Source organism: Nothobranchius furzeri, chromosome 10 (genome assembly GCF_043380555.1).
Source record: "Nothobranchius furzeri strain GRZ-AD chromosome 10, NfurGRZ-RIMD1, whole genome shotgun sequence".
In the NCBI taxonomy this organism is placed as follows: Eukaryota; Metazoa; Chordata; class Actinopteri; order Cyprinodontiformes; family Nothobranchiidae; genus Nothobranchius; species Nothobranchius furzeri.
In genome coordinates this window covers 69,733,637-69,755,851 of record NC_091750.1, presented here as the reverse complement: position 1 = coordinate 69,755,851, position 22,215 = coordinate 69,733,637, and the positions used below count along the sequence as shown (strand labels likewise).

Here is a 22,215-nt window from a genome sequence, read left to right as displayed (position 1 = left end):
GGGTCCGGTCGTGGAAAATATATTATCTCCCGAATAAACCTGGAATATTGTTACATTTTCAGAAAATTAAATCCTGAGGAAGTGAACTTTGTTCTGCTTTTATTGTGTTCATAAATGGGGGTTGGAAAGTGTTATTGCTGAGTAAAATATAAATAATGAGACTTTTTATAGAATAAAACAAACTTTTATGTGAAAACTGAAATCCTTCAAAATAAGAGCCGCAGCAGGCTGCCTCATCTGAAGCTCATGGAAATAATTTGGTTCTCAGGTGGAACTCACTCAGATATTCCCAAACACCAATTATTTTGTAATTGTTTAAACAAATAAGTGAGGCTGGTAGGCCTTGTTTTCTGTTTGATGTCCAAACATAAATATGCAAAATTAAAATAATTTCAACGAAATGTTTTCCCCTGCGACGGACTGGCTCTGTCCAGGTTGTACCACGCCTGATTGCCCATTGACCGCTGGAGATGGTTCAGACAATGGATGGAATGATGGACAGAAATGTTTTCCCTAGATAAACCCTCTGGTCCGATTTTAAGACCTTATATCAGAATGAGATTCCGGTGAGCAGGGGGCGTTTCTCTGTGCAGCAGGTGAGCCCCGCCCCCCCTGCTCTGACTGGCTGTCCTCGCCAGGTATTAAATCCTACCTGTGGGTTCAGAAGTCACCAGGAGAGTTGTGGATTGCCTTCAGCTTCTTCCGTTGAAGTCGGTGAGCGCTCGGCCCGTGTTTACTCTAACCCTGGTTCTGTCGGAGATTTGAGTCTGATGGCAGCGGGAGTCGGACTGGCCATGAATCCGCCGCATGTGCCCGAAGAACGGGCGGTGTTCACGCAGCTCAAACCGGTCCGGATGTCGGCGGCGGACGGAGCTGAGGACACGTCTGTGTTTGAAGACGTCAAACCCGGGGTGAGAATGCAGGTTTAACCCTCTTACGTGTCCTACAGGTGTTCCAGGAATACCTGTGGAGCTCCAGCTCACCTGTACTGGCAGGTAGGCGGGTTAAAGTCCTAAACGTACGCCTGCTAGGCTGGAAAGGCCACCTGCAGACTTCAAGAGGGGCAGTTTGTACAACAAAGACACCTGAATTACCATGTAACAAGAGAAACAATGGTGGAAGGAAAGTTTTTGTGCATATTTTTTTTTATTCTACATTTTATAAATGCCCCGAAAATGTTTTAAAAATATTATACTAAAGCATGTATGTCTTTTAAAAAATTAAATACAGAATATTGCAATTTCAGGAGGTGATAAATAATGATGAATAATCTGAATATGTTATCGCACAAACTCAAAAGCTGAGCTCGTGTTCACTTTCTGATTCTCCAAACAATCTCATCCATCATCAGATTTGTCCCTTCCTTCTCCCCGCTCATCCACGTTCATCTTTATGGTGCTTCATGTGTGAAACACTTCAGGAAGTAGCTAGTGCCCTTCTGCAGCAGGCAACAGAGAGTTATCGATTATTAGAGAAGGATCGGTAGCTTTTTGGCTCCAGTCTTTGACGTAAACAACCAGTGACAGCAGAGACATGCAGCTACATTAAAGTTACATGGCTGCACAAAGGCCCTGCATGATCACAACAAGGCGCTAGCTGAAACCAAACCCCTCCGTGAGCTGCTGGTTCTGGGCTCATGCCAGGTGTTTGGTAAACAGGTGTTGGATCCAGACACCTAAAGCCGGCGTGGTCCCATGTGAGCAGGAGTGCAGAACTGGCAGGTCCCAATTTGTTTTTCAAATTTTTCGAGACTTTCTAGACAAATCCAGAATCTGGCTTTGCAAATGAGTCTCCCAAGCACTCATCCCCTTTAAATAACGATCCTTGTGTTTCTCGTTTAAGACGACCCTGAGTCCGACTCCAGATGAACGTGGGACGCATCGACGGTCATAAACGCATTTACGGCCCTAACTGGATTGTTTGCCTACGGGGTTTTTGTGAATCACGATGTACGGCAGAATCCTCGGGCCCACGCAGAACAGCTCAGCGTTGTTCTGGTCAATCATCGACCGGATCATGTACCCGAACCTCGCCTCCTCGTGTAGTCAGATACTGACCATTCACTGGTTGACCTTTACTTTGAAGCATATTTTCAACCTGTGGCTTGTTTTCTTGCCTTTTTGGGTCACTCTGAAGTGTTGCACCAGGTAAATCTTTGTCTTTGCTCGTTTCTCACTGCTTCAACACGCACTGCTTGGTTTCATGCAAAACATTACGTCAAGTACAGAGAAGTCGGGTTAAGTGAAATAGTAACCCCTCAGGCAAATTTTTCTAAGCCGGCAGCTTGAAGGTTTACCTGATGTGCTCTCTGTTCGCTCTGGAGTTTCACGCTGCCCTTGTCTCATACAAACAAAACCCAAACCGTGATCCGGGTTTCGTCTGATTTTTCCAAACTTCACCGAGAGTTCAGGAAGGAGAGAAAACTCCCAACAAAAGCCCGTCTCCGGCTTGTTTTTTTTAGCCTTTTTCTCCTCTCAGACGTGTCTTTGTGTAATTGTGTTTTTTAAAGAGTGCTTAACTCTGTCGTGTCGTGACAGCTGTATGTTGCTCAACCTGTCTGAGCAGGGCCCGTATCCCATAATCCTCCCCGAGGCGAGAAAGAGAGCGACGAATGCCGACCTCATGAGAAAGTTGCAGCCGACCATGAACGCCTCGTGGCTCAAGCCGTAGCTGATCTTGGCGAGCACAGATCTTTGTTTTCTGCAGCTCGAGCCTCTGATTACAACTTTAATCAGAAAACTAATGTGATGGTCTAGAAAACGTGTATTTAGTGGTGCGGTCTGACACCAGGAGAGTCGGTGGACGTCATGTGGATTGCCTGAAAGCAGTTCTGTTGTGGTTTCTGTCCATTATTAAAGCAAACATTTAGTCAGAGCTAATGAGCTCTCCTTTGATCCCCAGCTGGTCTGGATCTGATTTAGTCGGCCTGCTGAGGTCAGAAAACAGACTCGTGATGACCCCCCCCCCCCCCCCCCCCCGAAGGAAAATAACGAAACTCAAGGAAAATTATCATAAAATTGTTTACAACGGCAGAAAACATTGAAGCAAACAACATCTCTTTATTTTACACTTTTCTGCGTTGGTTTGGTAGAAATGATTCTTTCATTTGGACTTTTTTCAGTTTTTTTTCTGATTTTCAGCATTTTTAATAGACAAAATAATAAAGGTTTTATAATGATGGTTTTAACAGGAAATCTGAAGACCTCAAAGCGGTGATTTCAGGAGTCAGTTTGTCTGACGAGGAACCACAAGTTGTCCGTTGCTCTCGTTAACATCACTAAAGAATACCTTTCTAATTGCACGACTCCGCCCGATTCGCTCATTTAGCAGAGAGGGAGGAACGACTTTGGGTTTTTCCTGGTTGGAGCCTCACGTGGACTAAAACAGATTCCAGGACAGTTGTTTAACAATTATTCTTTTTGCAGAGTTTTATGAGGCTTCTATTACAAAAGCACTAAATCGTTTGAGTCTTTGGAAAAATTCAGCAACTGTTAAAAAAAACCAAGCAGGAATGTTCCTAAGCGTTCCTCCTCTAACTCGTTTACTCCGAGTGTTTCAGTCCGTCCGTCATTAAAGGTTTAGTTGCTGTTTCTGGTTGATTTTTGCACGGATTTGATTCTAATTCTTTAGTTTTTTGTTTTTCTTACATTAAAAAACAATTTTTTAAAATTTTTAACACTCTAAATTTTTGCTTTTTTTCTTCTTCATTTTTACATTGAGTGTTTGTTTAAGAAAGCTTTTAAACCTAACTTTTAAAGGTGTGGAACACTGATATAACCATTACGAATTATTTCTGATTATAATGGGTCAATCTGAGTTTTTCAAGCAGACTGAACATGAAAATAGTCTCCTACATTTTTTTATTAGCTTTTGGTGGAACTAGGATAGAAAACCCTGACAGATCTACGTCACACTGTCACTTAACATTCATGGACTCGCCCATCTTGACTCACGACGGGGAAGGCTGTTGTTGGTTTAGCGTCCAGGAGAACGTCTCTGCTAGTAGAAGCTAACTGTTAGCAACTCCACCACACAGCAGAACTCCTCCAGGCTTGTGTCATTTTTAGAGATAAAACTTCAACATTGCAGATCAGAGTCAGGGGTAGAGTCATTGCTGTTAGCCAATCAGAGGAGAGACGTCTGAAAATCAGGAAATAAGGCTCCAGATCCTGAAGTCTGAAGCTACTTTCTCCTCCACCTGACTTCTAGTTCCTGAAGCAGGAGCATCTGAGCTTTTTACAAGACCTTCAGTCCTACTAGAGACCACTGCAAATGTATTGAGTAAAGGAATGAACCACACCTTTAAAAGTTGTTGGGTTTAAGACTCAAATCAAGATTTGAACAGTTCTCTAATGCGTTCCGCTGCAGTATAAAGGGTTAAATTTCTTGTGTTTTTTAGCCTCGTTTCAAACTCGTAAAATGTCAGAAGTTCCAAAACATTTTGCACTGAAGAGTGTCTTTATTTTTTATTAAAAGTCTTTCCATGCATCACCTCTAAATCTGTTCAGCTATGCAACAATATCCGTATTTATTTATTTTGCTTTAACTGAAAATGTGGGTTTCATGAGCTGCAGACGGCGTAAATTCTCGGGTAACAACCATGCCACTAGTATCCCCTTTTCTAATCCTTGTCATCATGCAGCAGTTTCCCTTCGTCGTCAGATCCTGAAGCGGGAAAAAAAGCTGATTTGTCATGTTGCTTCAAAGTTTAACTTAACAAAAACTATTCAAAACAAGGTTCCCCAAATTACTGTCAGTTTTGCTTTTAGAGAGAGAGAGAGAGAGAGAGAGAGAGAGAGAGAGAGAGAGAGAGAGAGAGAGAGAGAGAGAGAGAGAGAGAGAGAGAGAGAGAGAGAGAGAGAGAGAGAGAGAGAGAGAGAGAGAGAGAGAGAGAGAGAGAGAGAGAGAGAGAGAGAGAGAGAGAGAGAGAGAGAGAGAGAGAGAGAGAGAGAGAGAGAGAGAGAGAGAGAGAGAGAGAGAGAGAGAGAGAGAGAGAGAGAGAGAGAGAGAGAGAGAGAGAGAGAGAGAGAGAGAGAGAGAGAGAGAGAGAGAGAGAGAGAGAGCTCTAGGAGGAGGTGAAGAGCTTTGCAACAGAGTTGAGACTGATTGGAGATGTTTATTCGTATTTAGTCCAGACTGAACATAAATCTCCAGTATTTGTGACACAACCATAGCCGATTCCCTCTGAGAATCTGGAGCTTCTTGTTGCGTCTCATTCACAGCCCAGTGATTTTAGTGAGCGCGTATCTGAAGACACACCAATCCCAGATTGTTCTGCGGTTCCATCACCGGTGGGTTTCCTGTAAGACTCACAGCAGACGACAGGATAGGTTACAGAATAACTTCAAGCTACGCCCAGTCGTTCCTGAAGATCAATAATCAAGATAGAAATCCTGTGTGTGTGTGTGTGTGTGTGTGTGTGTGTGTGTGTGTGTGTGTGTGTGTGTGTGTGTGTGTGTGTGTGTGTGCTCTCCACCAGTAGGCCCTTTCATGAAGTTGAGGTTTGGCGCAGTCGTGGTTTCACTAATGATTTGACTTTCACGAGCAGCTGATTTGTGTGTGAACAAGTGTCACCCGCCGCCATCTTGGCTCGTCGCTTTCTCCTCGGCAGAGGAGGAAGTGTGTGATGAAACATTTGTTTTTTTTCTCTCTGTCATCCAGGAGGATGTGTGTTATCTGAATGAATCATCAGATAACTGAGAGGTGATGAAGCCTCACAAGCTGAGTAATGGACTTCTGCATCCAGTTTGCCTTTTTAAGATGTTCTAATAATCATAGTGGTTCTAAATAAGTTCATTCACTTTAACATTTTCAAAATGACATCAGATCCGGCGCTTGTGCAGCCCTCCAATAATGTGAGAGTGTAGTCTGAATGTCTTCATAACCATTTTTAGTGATAAAGCCTGTTTTTGAGCAGTTTACATTCAGTTTTTAAATAAAGCACAACAAACTTTTTCTGCTTGTCAACAATTTTTTACATTGACAGTTGAAATGTTTGGACTTTATTAGGAGAGAAAAATGTTTAAAAATCCTGCTAAAATGGACCCTCCATGCCCCAGAAGGGCCACCTTTAGCCGCTGATGTGTTTGCTTCTACATAACCTGCGAATGCACGCAGCAAGATGGCAGTAATGAAGGTTTACTGAAAAATATTGGCGCTGGAAAATGTTGGACATAAGAAACATTTTGAACAACCTTGGTAGCTTTCAGTCTAGCCGTTAGCATGTCAATCCCGAAGGACCAGGATTGATTTTATATAAATTCAGAATTAAAGTATGGTAAACCAATATTCTGCAGCGTTGTTGGACCAAGCGGTGGCATCCTTCCGTGCGTTTCACGCCGTTCAGCTCGTGTTCGTCCCGTCGCTCATGCCCCAACCGGGCCGCGTTCCCACCAGACAGCTGTTCCCCTGTTGCCTTGTGGCTTTGGTGTGCAAACTCGTCTCCTGCATCATTCCTAATCTCCAGTAACGACTGCCACCGTTTACCTTCGGCTCCGTGGAAAAGCGGACCAAGCTGCTTCCCAGTGGGGAACCTGGAAAGCTTTACTGTCTCCAAACCTGTAGTTCTGGACGACAGACCTTCTCAGTTTGCTCGCGCCGTAAGCGCCCACTGCTGCTTAAACCGACGACAAAGTTCTTTAGAGTCTCCAGGATAGTTGTGATCATCCTGGACTGAGGATGGATGATGTAGTTATGCGTTCCTCTGCTCATTTAGACCACTCACGAAGGACGTCTTGAAGTAGATTAACACCAACATTTATTTAGTTTTAGATGAATAAGATCTTATTCTTTCACGTATTTTTAAATTTATTTAATCACTCAAACGTCTGGAGCACGTCTTCTGCTGCAGGAAGGTTCTGTTTGTTTATTCTTGACCTGTTTTTGCCGCTCTTTGTGCCTCGCCTCTCATCAGGGGCCATAAACAAAGTTTTAGCTCCGATGACCCAGACATGATTCCTGCTCTGTGCTGACCTGAAGGCTCCTGCACACATCTGGTTTCATAAACTTCTGGTTCTGACTCCATTTTAATATCTATACAACTTTCTATATCACAATTCTCATTTTAGCTCTTATCATTTCATATTTTAACCTTAATTTAACGTTTTTCCAGTGTTTCCTCTGTGGGAGCCCTCTGCCCCGGGGGCGGTGGTCGGCTGTGGCGGCCTGGGTGCTTTCCAGGTGTGTCTGGGTGGAGGTGGGGGGTCTTCGCCCTCCCTGTCCTGGGCGCCCTGTGTCGGTGCCTCGGCTGCTGCTGTCGGGGCGGATGGCTCCCCTGATGGCTTTTCCTTATCTTAGCTGGTCTGGCTCATCTAAACTCAGACCATTGTGTTTTTTCGGGTGTGTGTGTGTGTGTGTGTGTGTGTGTGTGTGTGTGTGTGTGTGTGTGTGTGTGTGTGTGTGTGCGTGTGCGTGTGCGTGTGTGTGTGTGTGTGTGTGCGCCGGAGGAGGAGTGTTGTGAAGATGTTTTTATTCTCAGACTGTTTTTAAATTCTGGGGATGGGAGGGATTGTGGGCATGCGGGGCCTTTTTAATCTGTTAAGCACTTTGAGTTACATGTGTTGTATGATTAAGTGCTTTATAAATAAAAATAAAGTTTGATTTTATTTAATAAGATCAAAAGCCTTTATGCCGTATGAATCTTGTGGATCTTTTAGTTTGGACCTGAAGCTGTGTGGAAACTCCCACCCTGGCCCATAAACTGGGCTGATAAGGGACCGTTATCGGGCAGGAAGATTCATAGCAGGGCTGTTGTACATTTCTCTAATTATTAACTGACTCAGCGCCCAAAGATATTCTCCATATTTACCAGATAAAACAAAAGAGCGACTTTCTGAGACGCAGCTCCTCGAGCCGCCAGCTGCCGTTCCTCCTGCTTAATGAATCCGCGACGTTCTAACAATGTTTGAGGAACCCGATCATGCAGCAGAAAGCCGTTTAGCTTTTATGGAAGTTTCTGCTGAACTTTTATTGGCTTGAGAAGTTGTGGCTTAAGAATGAGAGACTCTTGGTTTAGGAGTTTTTCAGACGTCTGGACTGGGTTCTGGTTCTGCTTCAGACTGGATCCTGTTGGCTCTTTGGACAAACTCCGCTACATTTTCATGAATTAACTCAAAGTTTTAAACATTTCTGAGTGACTGATAAAGCAACAGTGACCGTTCTCCACCTCGCTCACCCGTGCTTTATTCACATGCATTCCAGAAAAAAGGTCAAGGGTCAGAGAAGTGAGTGTTAATGGTAAATAAAGATGCAGGTAAATCACAGAGCTGCAGGGGACTCGACCAAGGGCGTCCAGAGGTCGGTGCTGCCAGCACCCTCCGAGCCACTGAAGCTGCTCGTGTCTGTTCCTGGAAGGACAACACCGACGCCGTCAGACAGAAACAGAAGGGCTGTTATTGTTTTCCTGACTTGGTAAATGACGAAGGCTTTCTCCTCACCGGCCGCTCCGATCGCACAGCAGACAAGTCCGTGAGAGTTTATCGGTGGCGAGTGAAACGCGTCGATGCTGTGCCTAAAGGCCGGTACCAAAGGGTTGAAACGGAGACTTGCAGAGGAGCGTGTTTGGAAATACGCAAAACAAGGTGGTCAGCTCACCTGCTCTGGCTTTACTCTCTGGTTTCAGGACCAACCAGAACACTTCAGGTTCTTGTGTAGTGATGAAAATGATTGTGTTTAAAGAAGAGTTGTTTTCAGCACAAAGAATGACAAAAACGCACATTTAAAGCAACATATTCATTATAAATGAATAATTTTATTTTAATATTTGTGGTTTTCCTGCTGCAGAAGTGAATTCCTGTTTGATTATGAACTGCTGCTTCTCACAGCGGTCACAACGTTGAGATTTCTCACGAAAATTAAGTTACTTTGAGCAAAAATATGAAATGTTTACAGCCTTGAAAATGTCCAGTTTTTAATAATCAGTGTGTGTGTGTGTGTGTGTGTGTGCGTGTCTGTGTGTCTGTGTGTGTCTGTGTCTGTGTGTCTGTGTGTGTGTGTGTGTGTGTGTGTGTGTGTGTGTGCGCGTGTGTGTGTGTGTGTGTGTGCGCGTGCGCGCCCATCAGCTCTTCATTTCCTCTCGTTTCTCCAAAAGAATCAAATCTGGAACGAACCAAAGACTCTATTCAAGACCAGTGATGAACCAGTTCTTTGTTTCTGGGCTCATTCACCTCAGCTCTTTGCTTTTTTTTTTTTGTGACTTTTACAGAATTAACTCTCTCTCTCTAATTCAGTAACATTCCTCCTGTCCTGTTTTGCAGATTTTCTCACAAACTGCTGAACAGATTTTATTAAAACCGTCTGAAAGTAACTTTTTAATGTAGATCAGTGACTGTTTAAGGTGGTCGGTGCTAATTATCATTAGAAACACCAACATGGATTGTGGTGAAAAGTGTCACACTCTAATCAGCTGATGAATCCAGAACGCAGGCAGAAGGTTCCTGAGCCTTTAGATGGTCTCTCGGTCTGAGCTGGGTTGCTGACAAAATTGGGCGTTTGCACTTTATTCAGATTTTTCCAGTTTTACCTGTAGCGCTAGCTAGCTTAGACCAAATAACTCTAACACGCCTTCTAGGAATCCCCACCAGGAGATTCCTTGAAGCCAAAAGATTTGTGATCCTGTTTCTGTTTCTTGTTCTGCACCCACCGCTGGTCTCTCCTCCCACCGCTCATTTCTTCTGATCGGCAGCGGCGGGCAGGTCTATTTTTACCCGACGGTGTTTAGGTTTCGCTGCGTCGTTGTCGTGCCTTCTGCCTTTGTTTTGGTTTGTCTGGGAGTTGTTTTTTCTTCCCACGACATTTTTCTTCTTTGTGCATCACCACCAGCCACACCTGTGTGTGTGTGTGTGTGTGTGTGTGTGTGTGTGTGTGTGTGTGTGTGTGTGTGTGTGTGTGTGTGTGTGTGTGTGTGTGTGTGTGTGTGTGTGTGTGTGTGTGTGTGTGTGTGTGTGTGTGTGTGTGTGTGTGTGTGTGTGTGTGTGTGTGTCGTGCATGCGGTCCCAGACTATTAACAGCTTCTTGTGCACCTCTAAAAGTCCCTCCTTGCTCTCTGAATGAGACGTAAACACACACACGGGTTAATCGGGGATGAAGATGGGATGATGACGTTTATTTTCTCCTCCACGCTGCGTGTCCAGTCCTGCCGACTCTGCTGCTCTTCAGCAGCCTCGTGTGTTGCAGCTTTCAGTGAGTCAGACTTGAACCACGAGCAGAAACGGTTTCACTCGTCCTCTTAAAAGGGTTTTGGAAAAATCCGCTCGAGTTTGGATTTTGTGCTGTAACAAGTCATCTCATGATCTCATCTCCTTCACGTGTTTTCTTTCACACTGTTGCACCTTAATTTGTTCGGATCACACTTTCCACTTGATCCATTCAAGATTTCAAACGAGTTTTATTCTTATGAATTCCGCAGATTTAGCCCAAAATCTTATAAATGTTACCTTTTTTTGGTCAAACTTCCCAACATGTGAGAGTATTCAAGTGTTTCGTGTGATGAATTCAGAGGTTTTTTATAGGATTTTAGTCTTTCCTCGGCTAGATTTGTGTTGCCCTTTCCTTTTTGGCCAGAAAATGCAGTTTTTATATAAAATTCTGTATTTTATTATCCTGTTTGGCTCAAGGAAACTGAAAAGTTTTAGTTTGATCTTTTAAACCTTTCCTCCTTTTGTTTTCAGACTCCACTAGAACTGGACAAGTACCTGCCCCAGGTCAGCAACGCCCTTCTGACCCCGTCCATCGACAACGATAAGAAGTACAGACGAGACAGCGCCTCCGTGGTGGACGAGTACTTCTCCGAGGACAAGCCCATCCTGCCTTACAGCCTAAACATCAACCTCATCCTGCCCAACACCACCCACCTCCGCACGGGCCTCTACAGGCCCAGCACCGCTAAGACCCTCACGCCGCAGCAGATCAAGACCGAACCTGGGCTGGAGATGCCCTGCTCCGTTCCCGCCCCCACCCAGGCCCTGCCGGACTTCACCTCCGTCTTCAGCGTGCCGCCGGTAGTCAACAACGTTTTTATAAAACCAGACCTGAGCTCCAGAGGGGTAAACACCAGCACACCGGCTCAGCAGGCTCAGCAGCCAAGCTTGGACTCGGAACTCCACATCGGACCACCCCCTCCTCAGCTGCAGGTTTACCACATGCCCATCCCCAGCTCTGACCTCACCATGACCCTGTCGCACAGCAGCCCATCGGCGCAGGGCAACACCAGCGGCAGAACCATGCTGAACCTCAGCAGCAGCACGTTGCCCACGAGCAGCGGCAGCTACATGATGGCAGATCCCCAGCTGCAGCACGGCGGGTACTACCAGGCTGCTCCGAACAACGCGTCCCAGCACACAGCGCCACACAGCCTGCCGCCCTCACCCCCAAACTCCCAGCCAGGGAGCCCAGATGGTCAGGCGGAGCTGCTCAGCCTGGCTCCTCAGCCTCAGGCTCCATCCCTGTACCAGCAGCGTCTGGGAGGAATAAAGGTGATGGGGTTGTCCCCACACGCCCTCCTGATGACACACGGCCAGGGAGTCCTGACGGGACCCAAATACAACAGGCGGAACAACCCAGAGCTGGAGAAGAGGCGGATCCACTTCTGCGACTACCCAGGTGAGCTCCTTCTTTCATCACAGCACAAATGGGTGTGGCTTTGTTTTTAATGACTTTAATTAGAGAAAATAACTCCTCCTGGGAATCAAGAGGCTCTCAGCTAGGTTTTATTTTCTTTAATGGAACACGGACGACGCTTAAAACCAAACCTGCAAAAACAACCAGGTAACTCCACATTTTAAAGCAGGTTCCAAGGTTCTCACCAGATCAGTCCGGACGGACAGATCCCAGCAGAGCCCGCCTCCATCACGGCTGCAGCAGGATTTAACAGTTCCATAAACAAATGAGTAAAGAAAATAAGTTTCAGCGTGGAACCACTCCGACAAGTTTTGCCTCCAGAGTCTCTGTCGTGTAAACAAACTCTAATCGAAGGCCATGCATGCAGGCTGCGGTCCACACGCTAATAATGACGACGCATAGACTGAACCGACCGTTCGGCTTCATCAGTAAACCTCGTCTGTGGACTCGTCTCAGATCAAATGCTGCACAATTCTGTGTTTCCACTGCAGAACCATAGAAAATACAAAAGCTGTTTGGATTCTGCACTATTTCTATTTGACTTGACGCAGCATTTATCTGATTAAAGTGGAGCTCACAGTGCATTCGCCTAAACTGTCGCTGTGTTTTAATGATCCAGAGACGTTTTCTCTTCCATCTCTTTCATCTCAAACTGATGTAAATCTGCACGTTGATGTTTCACGCTGCTGTATTCACATGGATCATGATCTCTCCTGATTTCCTCACAGGCTGCACCAAAGTTTACACAAAGAGCTCTCATCTGAAGGCGCACCAAAGGACACACACAGGTGAGAAAAGTCCGTTATGACAAACACAGGTTCTGAAATGACAGGAAGGAGATTTTTCTGCTCTCAGCTGGCTGCTGTTTTTGTTTTTCATGTGTTCATCATTTCAGTCTGTAATGGTCTGTGTGTCGTTTCATGAAAAAAATCTGTTAAAAAAGTATAGGGGGTATTTTATTTTGAAAAAATTACCTTAACCCTATTTTTAAACCGAAATAAAAAATTGGTTTTGTGCACTTCATTGCATTTAGTTATGTGCAACATTTATTTATTTATTTATTTATTTATTTATTATTATTATTATTATTATTATTATTACTGGATGATGTATGGAGCGGAGACCTTTTTTTTTGAATAAAAAAAAACCTAAAATACAAACTAAATCAAATAATTATTATTTAAGCTCAAAAATAAGAAATGAAACCTAAAGTTTTATTTTGAAAAGCCACTTTCCTGGATGTTATCCTGTGATTTTAGCTGCTTTGAGCCAGTTTCGGTACGCCCTGTGACGATCACACAGATGAAGGAGAACACATTTCATAAGAAAAAAAATACGTCCAGGCAATTTTAGTTTGTTTTGTTGTGTTTTGTTGTACTTTCTTCATGCTCGTACTTGTCCTCCATGTTTCCTAAGAGCGGGAGAACAAAGAAGGGAGGAGGAGTCAAAAAAAGAAAGGAGGATAATAAAATAAGGAAAGACACGCTATTAAATGAAGACCAAACCAGTTCCTCCTGCTTTTCAGTCATTTTTTCTTTCTTCAGAATTAGAAGCAGGAAGGTAAGGGGGTTTGCAGAATGGGGGCAGGCTGGTTTCGATGTTTCCCCCTCTGTAAGATGAAACCCCGTGGATTCCCAGCGGCCTCAACTCAACCTGTATTTTGGAGATTTACTCATGCAAGGAAAGCCGCACAGCTCCTCCGGCGTGAAAACACTCCAGCGAACGAGTGGGCAAATAGAAACGAGCGATCAGGAGCAGATAAGATGGAACTTTATGAGTCTCGATGGGGATGTTGGGCTGTTTAAGCCGCAGGACACAGCAGGGCAAAACAAATAGGTTTTAGAATATGTAATGAGAAAAGTAAACAATATAGAGAAGAAATGATGTAAACACAATCAGGAAAAGGATTTTTAAAAGACAGAAAACTGCTCACAAACTAAACTTCAGTCACTTATTGTTTAATATCATTTATCTAACCAAAATATATTCAGCAAGACAGTTAAATGTTTAAATCACCTAGAGTGTTGCCTGGAATACCGATGGAATCTTTCAAAGTTCCTCTAGTTCTTTAAATTCTGATATAGCATGTCCTTGCTAGCAAAAGCTAACTGTAAGCATTAGCAGCTCCACAGCATGGCGAAACCCCTCCAGGCTTGCTTCAGTTGTGGAGTTAAAACATCCAAACAACAAAAACAGAACGGAAGCAGTTAAAAGTCATGTTGCTGTTAGCCAATCAGAAGCAAGATGTCCAAATATCATGAATACTGATGAGCCCAAGATTCCAAATCCTGCCGTTTTCTTCTCCCCACCCCTCTGGCTAACTTCTACTTCCTGAAACAGGGGCGCCAGAGCTTTTTCCCCCCCAAAGAGATCAACCTGCAAGACATTTGTTTATTCTAGAGACCACTGCAAATTGAAATAACAAGTGAATAAGGAAATCTAAACTTTATTTATTGTGGTAAGAAAACAGAAAAATAGAAACTAAAATGTTTTGTTTTTGTTAATCACTTTACAATCAAGGCTACCGTTTTATCACCATATTATCTGTTTAAACCTCACCAAAAGGCTGAAAGTCCGGCTAAATCAAGCCCACCTAGTCTTGCGTTGACGGTGACTCATTAGTGAAAAGAATAACAGGGCCGAGTGCTCCGAACCGAAAGAATTGTTCTAAATGGAAAAGGGCTGCAGCCGTTTTATGTAGACTAAACAACCTGTCACTTTAAACTGATAACAGATTTTTCTCTAGGAATGAGTTTTTTTCTGCACATGGAATCCCTCAGGGTTGTGTAATTGGTACTCTTGCCTTTACTTTAATAATCCAGTCTAATCCACTGGCTGCTCAATTTATTTACCCTTTGTTTCAACTCCTCCTCCTTGCTATGTAAGCTTCTCTTCTGAATCCCAAAGAAACACCACGTATCATTTTGTGTTATGTTAATTTGCCCGTTCATCCATGCAGCTCACAGTTTTTCACCAACGTCGCACTAGCTTCTCTTGACTCTGAGATTAACATATTGTTATTATTTTTAGTCTTTATCTGAACACTGTGTCGGAGCTTAAGCGGCCCGGTGTGTTTGCACCCTTGTTTACATTCTCTGGACAAAGATCGACTGACTTGCTGATAAGACCAGATAAGGTTAATGAGGGACTTTTTTTTCCCATCGTCAGTTTTCTTGGTTCTCTTTTAAGTGACGGAAAGTCTTCTTTCTTTTCACTGACCTACTTTTACCCCTACAGTCCTCTTTTTCATAATGGTGTCTCTATGTTTTCAATAGATTTTACAAACAAATCAGGTGCCACCAACTGCACATCTGATTAGTAAATTTTGAGTTTGTAAGGATTTACATCAAATTTGGAAGTGCTTCTCCTGCCAGAGTTCTGTAAGGTACACTACCTATCCTGTGTGAACAGTTTTTAGAGCTAATTACTTGTTAACCCTTAGTCAACAGTCTGTGACATTCTTAACATCATTTCATTAACATCCAACCTAAAAGGAGCTAAAACATGAACGTTACAACAACCGTTCCTTTTTCTTTCTAGTTTTCCTAAACACTGCATTCCCATTTTCCTGTCACTGAGCTTCCATTCACTCACATGCCAATTAACTCACCTGGTTCGCATTCAGCCAATCAGCTCTCAGGGTCCGGATCAGTTTTATTGGTCAAGATTGTCACACAATCAAGGAATTTGCCTTCGGTTTCTCAGCTCGTATCTTTTTCTTGATTTGTGGTGATTACGCCTCGTTTCTGCTCCGCGTGTCTTTTAGTTGAGTCTCGAAATGAAACCTTTGGTGATTTTTACCTTGCTTACCACTGCTTTGGCAGCACTCCGAGTCCTCCCTGCTTCAGCACTAAATCACTATATGGTGAATTTTTGAAAATTTCTGAGAAATCCCAGTAAACGGTTGTGAGGATTCCCAAACTTCCTCACTTGATGCCCGTTTCACTGGAACATTGTTCAAGATGAAAAGTAAAATTTCTACTCAGATATGTCACAAAGTGGAAGAAATGTGAGTCGTTTGGGGGGCTGGGTTGGAAATCATGCTGTGCTCTATGGAGGGTTTTGAAATGAAAGCTAATAAAAACTTTAGAAGATTTTTGCACAGATTCAACAAATGCAGCAGATGTGTTATAAAATAACCAAATCTGCCTGATGCTGATTGACATTTCTTGCAGTTTTGGGCTCCAGCTTGTCACCAACAAACAAAGTGATAAACTAAGTTTAACTTCATGGTTCAACAGAACAGACCTGTGGGTTTTACAGTTTCTGTTTGTGAAGCCTTCTGGTACCATGCAGGCTGTAAAGCTGCAGCTCTATCTTCATGTCTATCATAACAACCCTGATTGGGGAGGTCAGCCTTGACCATGGCCGCTCCACCAGCTCTTCACTTTGACTTTGGATAATCTAGCGTGGAACAACGCCGTCGGCCTGTTTCAGGAACCCTCCAAGCCCTCTTCACAAACACTAACCGAGCTGATAAAGCTGAAGGGGCCACTAAGCCTTTATGGGCGTTCCGGAGAGCCTGAAAGTGTTTGCTCTTTGACTCTGTAAAAGCAGGCAGAGATGGTTGTAAAAAGAAATTATTACACTTTCATCCAGATTACATCAGTCTGCGTGGAGTCATGAAGGAAGCAAAGCCCAGAAGAAGCACGCTCTGCTCCAAAACGCATTTGTCATTTCCCACGCTGCAGTTTAAAATGTCAGCGAGACTAAAGAGTCTCTTTTGGAGTCAATATTTGTCCTGCATGTAAAGTACATCTGGTTTTACAAAAGGTTTTTGTTGATGCTCAGTTCTGATGAGTGTTTTGTTGTGATTGACTTGTTTATTCGTGTGGCCGTAGTAACTTCAGAGGTAGTACTGTAGTTCTTCCAACAAGCCACCTGATCCCAGAAACTCGGCATGTGTCTTTAGGCTAAACCTTGCGTGTATCTGGGGGTGTCGTTTTTCCCGACCTTCCTGGTCTTGTCCAGGAAAACGCGCCAGTCAAGTGTGTTTGTTCTGGGCTCGGATGTGTCGTATTTCACCGGCCTGTTTGCCAGCTTTCAGAGGTAATCGTCTAAGAGGAGCCAAATGTGCTTTTGACCTCGACGGCGCGAGAACAAAAAGCAAAGCCAAACACACCTGTGGAGTGAGGACCTCTACATGGAGATCTATGAACTCCACACACATCAACAGCCGCTTCCTTTTGGGAGCAGGATATTGTCCAAAGAGGAGGCTGCTTTTTTAAGTATTTAGACAAACACAGATGTGTTAGATTTGATAATTTTGGGTCATTATTTGATGACACTTTAGTCACAAACACCTTTCCTTGTTGCCTTTGACCCTCCTGTTTGCTCTTTGGACCCCACCGCGTCTCTAATAGCTGCTGCTGAGTGATTGATGGTCAATAGTTGAGGCTATCTAATCAGCGCTAACATGACCCACGCTGGTAATGAGCGCTTAATGACCCAACAGCAACACTGAGTCACACTCCTGTGACTCTGGTTGACTAAAGACCTGGTTTAGCGTGGATGACTAGTCCTCATTGGGATCATTCAGCTGTGATGCAGTCAGCTAAAAGCTTTGGTCCAAATGGACCCAACTCAAGCCAACAGTCTGGACATCCTAAGTGACTGCGCTAACGGCTAACTGGGCTGAATTGGGTCTCTGCTACTTTAACTCATTCACTGCCAGCCATTTCCTGATTGGTAAAGCCCTTCGCTGCCAGCGTTTCTCGCCATTTTTACTGGGTTTTTTTAAGAGTCACAGAACGTTGCGCACTAGGATGATGTCGACGCCAAACAGGAGACTCACCTCTTACATCAGGAAGAATCCGCGCGTTTCGAGCTTTTTCCGTTCTTTCATAATCCGTTGTTGAATTGTGATCGGCAGAAGCTTTTCTGGTTCGCACCTCACCTTTTTCTACAGCAGTGGCCCAAAACGATCTCCTAACACATGGATGTTCTGCTTCCTGATCACGTGTTGTGTGACGTATGCAGATGAAGATCGGCTTCAGAGCTGAGATGTTTGTTCTCTCGGTGCGGGGGCTCGTCCGACGCCCACACAGTAAAGACATGCAAATGACGACTTTAATCATCATTGGCAGTGAATGAGTTAAAACCCTTCCAATCTCCTAAATTGTTTTTATAAACCTTCACGCGGTTCTCAAGCTCATGGTTAATACCAGTACTTTTATTCGGTATATTTGAGCTGTTTTTAGACGTTCATCGCTTATGAAGAATGTTAAGTCTTTTCCCCCAAACAGGACATGCAAGAAGCCAAACCAATCACTGTAAACTAATCAGTGGTGCTTTTTGACACCTGTCCGTGTTTTCCAAGGGTCGCGCCATCGCTCTCTTTTCCTGTTTTCTGCAGATCCGCTATTCTACCTACCAGAATCTCCAAAAAAACTAACCATTTTCTTCATTTTTCTTGTTTCATTTTTTTTGCCATCGTTTGAAGAATTGGATTGAAGTCGCTTGTGCTCACGTCTCTCACTGATTGATTTCTTCTTATAAAAGATGATTTTTTTTCCCTTGTGGCACGTACATGCCATTCAACAGGATGTTGTTGATGATTAGCTCACTATTTGGCAACAGCACGTTGCGGCATGGTGCAGAAATGTGAGTGTCTGGGTGGAGTCGGGTAACTGTCGTGTTAGATTTACTCAGCTTGTTTTTCCACTCTGCTTTGAATTCATTTCACAGCTTCTTTGTCTTTTTACCCGTTTCTTCTGTCTTATTTTAAAACCAGTGGGACATGTCTCCGATTCAACAGGACGGGGACAATGGGAGTTTGTGACAATTGGACCAATGTTGTTTTTAATAATCGTTCTTTTACACGCTACAGTAATTATTTGGGGTTTTTTTTTTTTTTGGTTTTTTTTTGGTTTCCAAAGACTTCAACCTGTTTATGATGCGTTTCTTTTGCATTTTGCTTGTATCGTATTTAAATCCATGCCTCGTGCTTTTTAAATCTTTAGCCATTTTGTGTCTCTGTAGAACTTCTTGATCAACACTTTCCGCTAACTACAGAAAGTTATCTACATTAAATGTATCCCTAAACATAGCCTACCGTCCTGCTGAGGCTCAATGCTGCTAACAAAAAGTTATATAAAACAGAATTGTTGAAATATCTCAAACCTCCCATTTTGGATAGAAAATTCACTAGAAGCCTAAAAGTGTTCACTGCTAAGTCGTCATTTGCATTTTTTTACTGTGTGGGCGTCGGGCGAGCCCCCGCACCGTGAGAACAAACATCTCAGCTCTAAAGCCGATCTTCATCCGCATACGTCACACGTCACGTGATCAGGAAGCAGAACATCCATGTGTTAGGAGATCGTTTTGGGCCACTGCTGTAAAAAAAAGTGAGGCACAAACCGGAAAAACTTCTGCCGATCACAATTCAACAACGGATTATGAAAGAACAAATAACGCTCGAAACGGGCGGATTCTTCCTGATTTAAGAGGTGAGTCTCCGCTTTGTTTTGGTTGTTTTGGCGTTGACATCATCCTAGCGCACAACGTTCTGTGACTCTTAAAAAAAAACAGTAAAAACGGTGAGAAACGCTGGCAGCGAAGGGCTTTACCGATCAGGAAACGGCTGGCAGCGAATGAGTTAAGATTTGGGTTTCAAGTTTGATGTTTAAGAGTATTTTGCACAACAATGTTTTGTCCCTAAAATGTTTAAAAACATACCTTTGCAGATATGTTAAAAGTAACCATGACACCCTACAGTTTCCTTTTTGACACAGGAAGTAGATGATTTTTGGTGTGAACGTTCTGCATGTTTGCTGATGACTTCATGCTGTTCTCATTTGTTCTCCAGGTGAGAAGCCGTACCGTTGCACGTGGGACAACTGCGACTGGCGCTTTGCCCGATCCGACGAGCTCACCCGACACTACAGGAAGCACACCGGGGCCAAGCCCTTCAAGTGCATCGCCTGCAGCCGCTGCTTCTCGCGCTCGGACCACCTGGCTCTGCACATGAAGCGCCACCAGAGCTAAACCCAACCGATCACAGTGCAAACCAAACCCAGAATCACTTCCCTGCACTGATGGGGGCTGAGTACCAGCAGGCATTCATAAAATATAAAACATTTTTGCAGAAAGATTTTGGTGACTAGTCCTGTCTCTGAGTTTGTGAGGTGAACTGATTAAAAGCAGGTCATAGAAACATATTCTCCCCGATTGGCACCATCATAGCTGCAAATGCCTCAAACGTTTGTGCCGAGCTCCTGTGACGGATTTGGGACTGATTATTAATCCTGGAAAACTTTTTTTTTTCACTTTTCAAAGCACGAACACCTGACTGTCTTCTTCTCACCATCCTCTAAAATGTGGTGGAATGAACTTTCAAACAGAGGTGGAAACCATCCCTTCTGTCCTGCCTGTGTACATATGTGTTCATAAGTGTGTGTGTGTGTGTGTGTGTGTGTTTGAGAATATAACGAATGTATTGAAATTCATACTTGACAACTTTTTATTTTACTGAATGTTAACATAAATAATAATCTAACTTCCTTGTGATAAAATCTGGTGTTTGGAGACAAAAAAAAATAATAATCAACGAACTCAATCAGGAAACTCTCCATGGAAGTGTTAATCATCAACTAGTTCTGCCTGTTTCAGTGCAGGTCATACCAGCCGAGCTCAGAGAAAGGAGCCGGTGTTTGTGTCTATTACATTGCTGGTTGTCACGGTGATTAAGTCCCTTTATAAACAGTTTGAAGTTTGCTTGCTTTTTCCATTCATCACTGTTTTTCTTTCCTGCTCTTTCTTTCATATCTCCTGTATTTGTTCAACAAATGTGTGTTATGTAATCTGGTTTCTGATTGGCTAACTTATCTGCATTACTAATTACAAAAGGCAGGCTCAGCAGAGTCTTTCTGGTGTTTTCTATCCTGCAGAACAGGTTTTTATGTATTCCTACGTAGTAAAGGTCGTCTGCTCTGCTAAACCAAAGCTTGGGCCGAGACACTGAAAGACCGGCCCGCTCATTTGGTTTTGCTTTGGATTTGTAGACATTAGCAACACAAATTCTCAGGCTCTATTTGCAACGCAGATAATTCAGCTTAAAATCTGCCAATAAATCAACCGTCCGGTTCTGAGGAAAGTTCAGTCTGGATTCAGGGAAAAAACCAGCAGCTGATGTTTTATTCCTTTGATTTATGGCTCCATGTTCAGCGATCACTTCATCAGTTAACCATTTCCAGCTACACGACTGACATCCTGTACCAGCGTTGGGTCATAAACGTCGTGATTGATGCGGTGGCGATGTGGCAGAGTGACTTTTAAAAGCTTTGCAGTTGATTTTATTGTCATTCTGACTGGTTCAGATGCATGTAAACGGTCACACGCTGGCGTTTTTTAAGGTCTTTTGTGATTATTTTCAGCTGTTTTCCTTTGAGAGAAGTAAGAATCTGTATCAAATCGATGTCTCGTCCTTGCCAGTTATTGAGAAATGGAATGGTTCTTTTCTCTGTTTTATGTGGAACAGAACCAGTTTACATCGGGATTTAAAAAGGAGTCAGTGATGACTAGAACCACTCGTCCACCCTCCACTACCCCTCTGAGCAGTAGCTCAGGAACTGGAGAGGGTTGTCCAGTGAGGTTGTGGGTTTGATACCGGCTCCTGCTGTTAACCCTCCTCGCCTGCTGGTGGTGGTGGTCGGAGGGACCGGTGGCGCCAGCGTTTAGCAGCTTCCGTCAGTGCGCCCCAGGGCAGCTGTGGCTACATCGTAGCTCATCAACACCAGTGTGCGAATGTGTGTGTGACTGATTGTGTTGTGAAGCACCTTGGGGGGTTGTAGAACCCTAAGAAGGTGCTATCCAGGCCCATGTTTTTCTTTTTGCGCTGCAAACTGTTTCACTCACTTCCATGGAGGTTTTTAAAAACATAATTGGCCAAAATCTTTCTGTTGATTTGAAACAAAACACCTCCTGCTATTTCAAAACAACGATGGCTCTACTTTTATTTTTGTTTCGTCACCAAGGAAGCAAGTTCTCCTGTCTCTCTTGAAGAGGGGGCTCTGACCACCCACTGTGTACATACCTGTAGTTTTACCTTCAGCAGAAGACTGTAAATATTGGTTTTATTTACTGTTGTAGTAATAATAATAATATTTTTCTTTTTTAATATCTAATGGGACTTTAGATCGGTTGTGTAATTTGTTTTGATACGTGTGTGAGAGTCGTTGAATTGCTGATGTAAAAACGAATAAGAACAATTGTTTGTTTTCCTGTTGGTGCAGCAATAGCGTTGCACTGAAACAATAATAATAAAAATTTTCCCAAAATAATCTGAAAACTGTCTTTTGTTCCATTCATCTTTAAAGACCCACATTTTTCCAACACACCTGCAGTGGTGTCCAGTATAAACGAATGCCTCGTGAGTAGATCTCTGTGGGAAAAAAAGCTCTGGCGCTCTGTTTCAGGAAGTAAGCCAGATGAAAAGTAGGGGTGTTTCTCAATGCCAAGGAACCTTGCCTTGATGTCTTGGCCCCGCCCCAGTTGCCTAGGAGATACGTCATCAGGAGCTGCCAAGACGTGTTCCAATGTTCATGTTCTACCGAGGCGTGTGTTCTCCATTTGTTAGCCGTTTAGCTAGCTGAGCAAGGA

General features: G+C 43.6%; 1 protein-coding gene across 1 annotated transcript; it reads left to right on the top strand.

Moving 5' to 3' along the window:
• Positions 1–664: 664 nt before the first annotated feature.
• klf5l (Kruppel like factor 5 like) lies at positions 665–21,896 on the top strand. Its single transcript, XM_015961944.3, has 4 exons — positions 665–911; positions 10,668–11,598; positions 12,345–12,404; positions 19,424–21,896. Exons 1-4 carry the CDS (start codon positions 771–773, stop codon positions 19,600–19,602), a joined length of 1,311 nt encoding a protein of 436 aa, XP_015817430.1. The 5' UTR covers positions 665–770; the 3' UTR covers positions 19,603–21,896.
• The last annotated feature ends 319 nt before the right edge of the window (positions 21,897–22,215 follow it).

Excerpts from the sequence above, each read along its gene's own strand:
- klf5l (XM_015961944.3), top strand. The coding sequence starts at position 771 with ATGGCAGCGGGAGTCGGACTGGCCATGAATCCGCCGCATGTGCCCGAA. Across the intron at positions 11,599-12,344 it reads CCACTTCTGCGACTACCCAG|GCTGCACCAAAGTTTACACA; the intron begins GTGAGCTCCTTC and ends ATTTCCTCACAG. Across the intron at positions 12,405-19,423 it reads GCACCAAAGGACACACACAG|GTGAGAAGCCGTACCGTTGC; the intron begins GTGAGAAAAGTC and ends TTTGTTCTCCAG.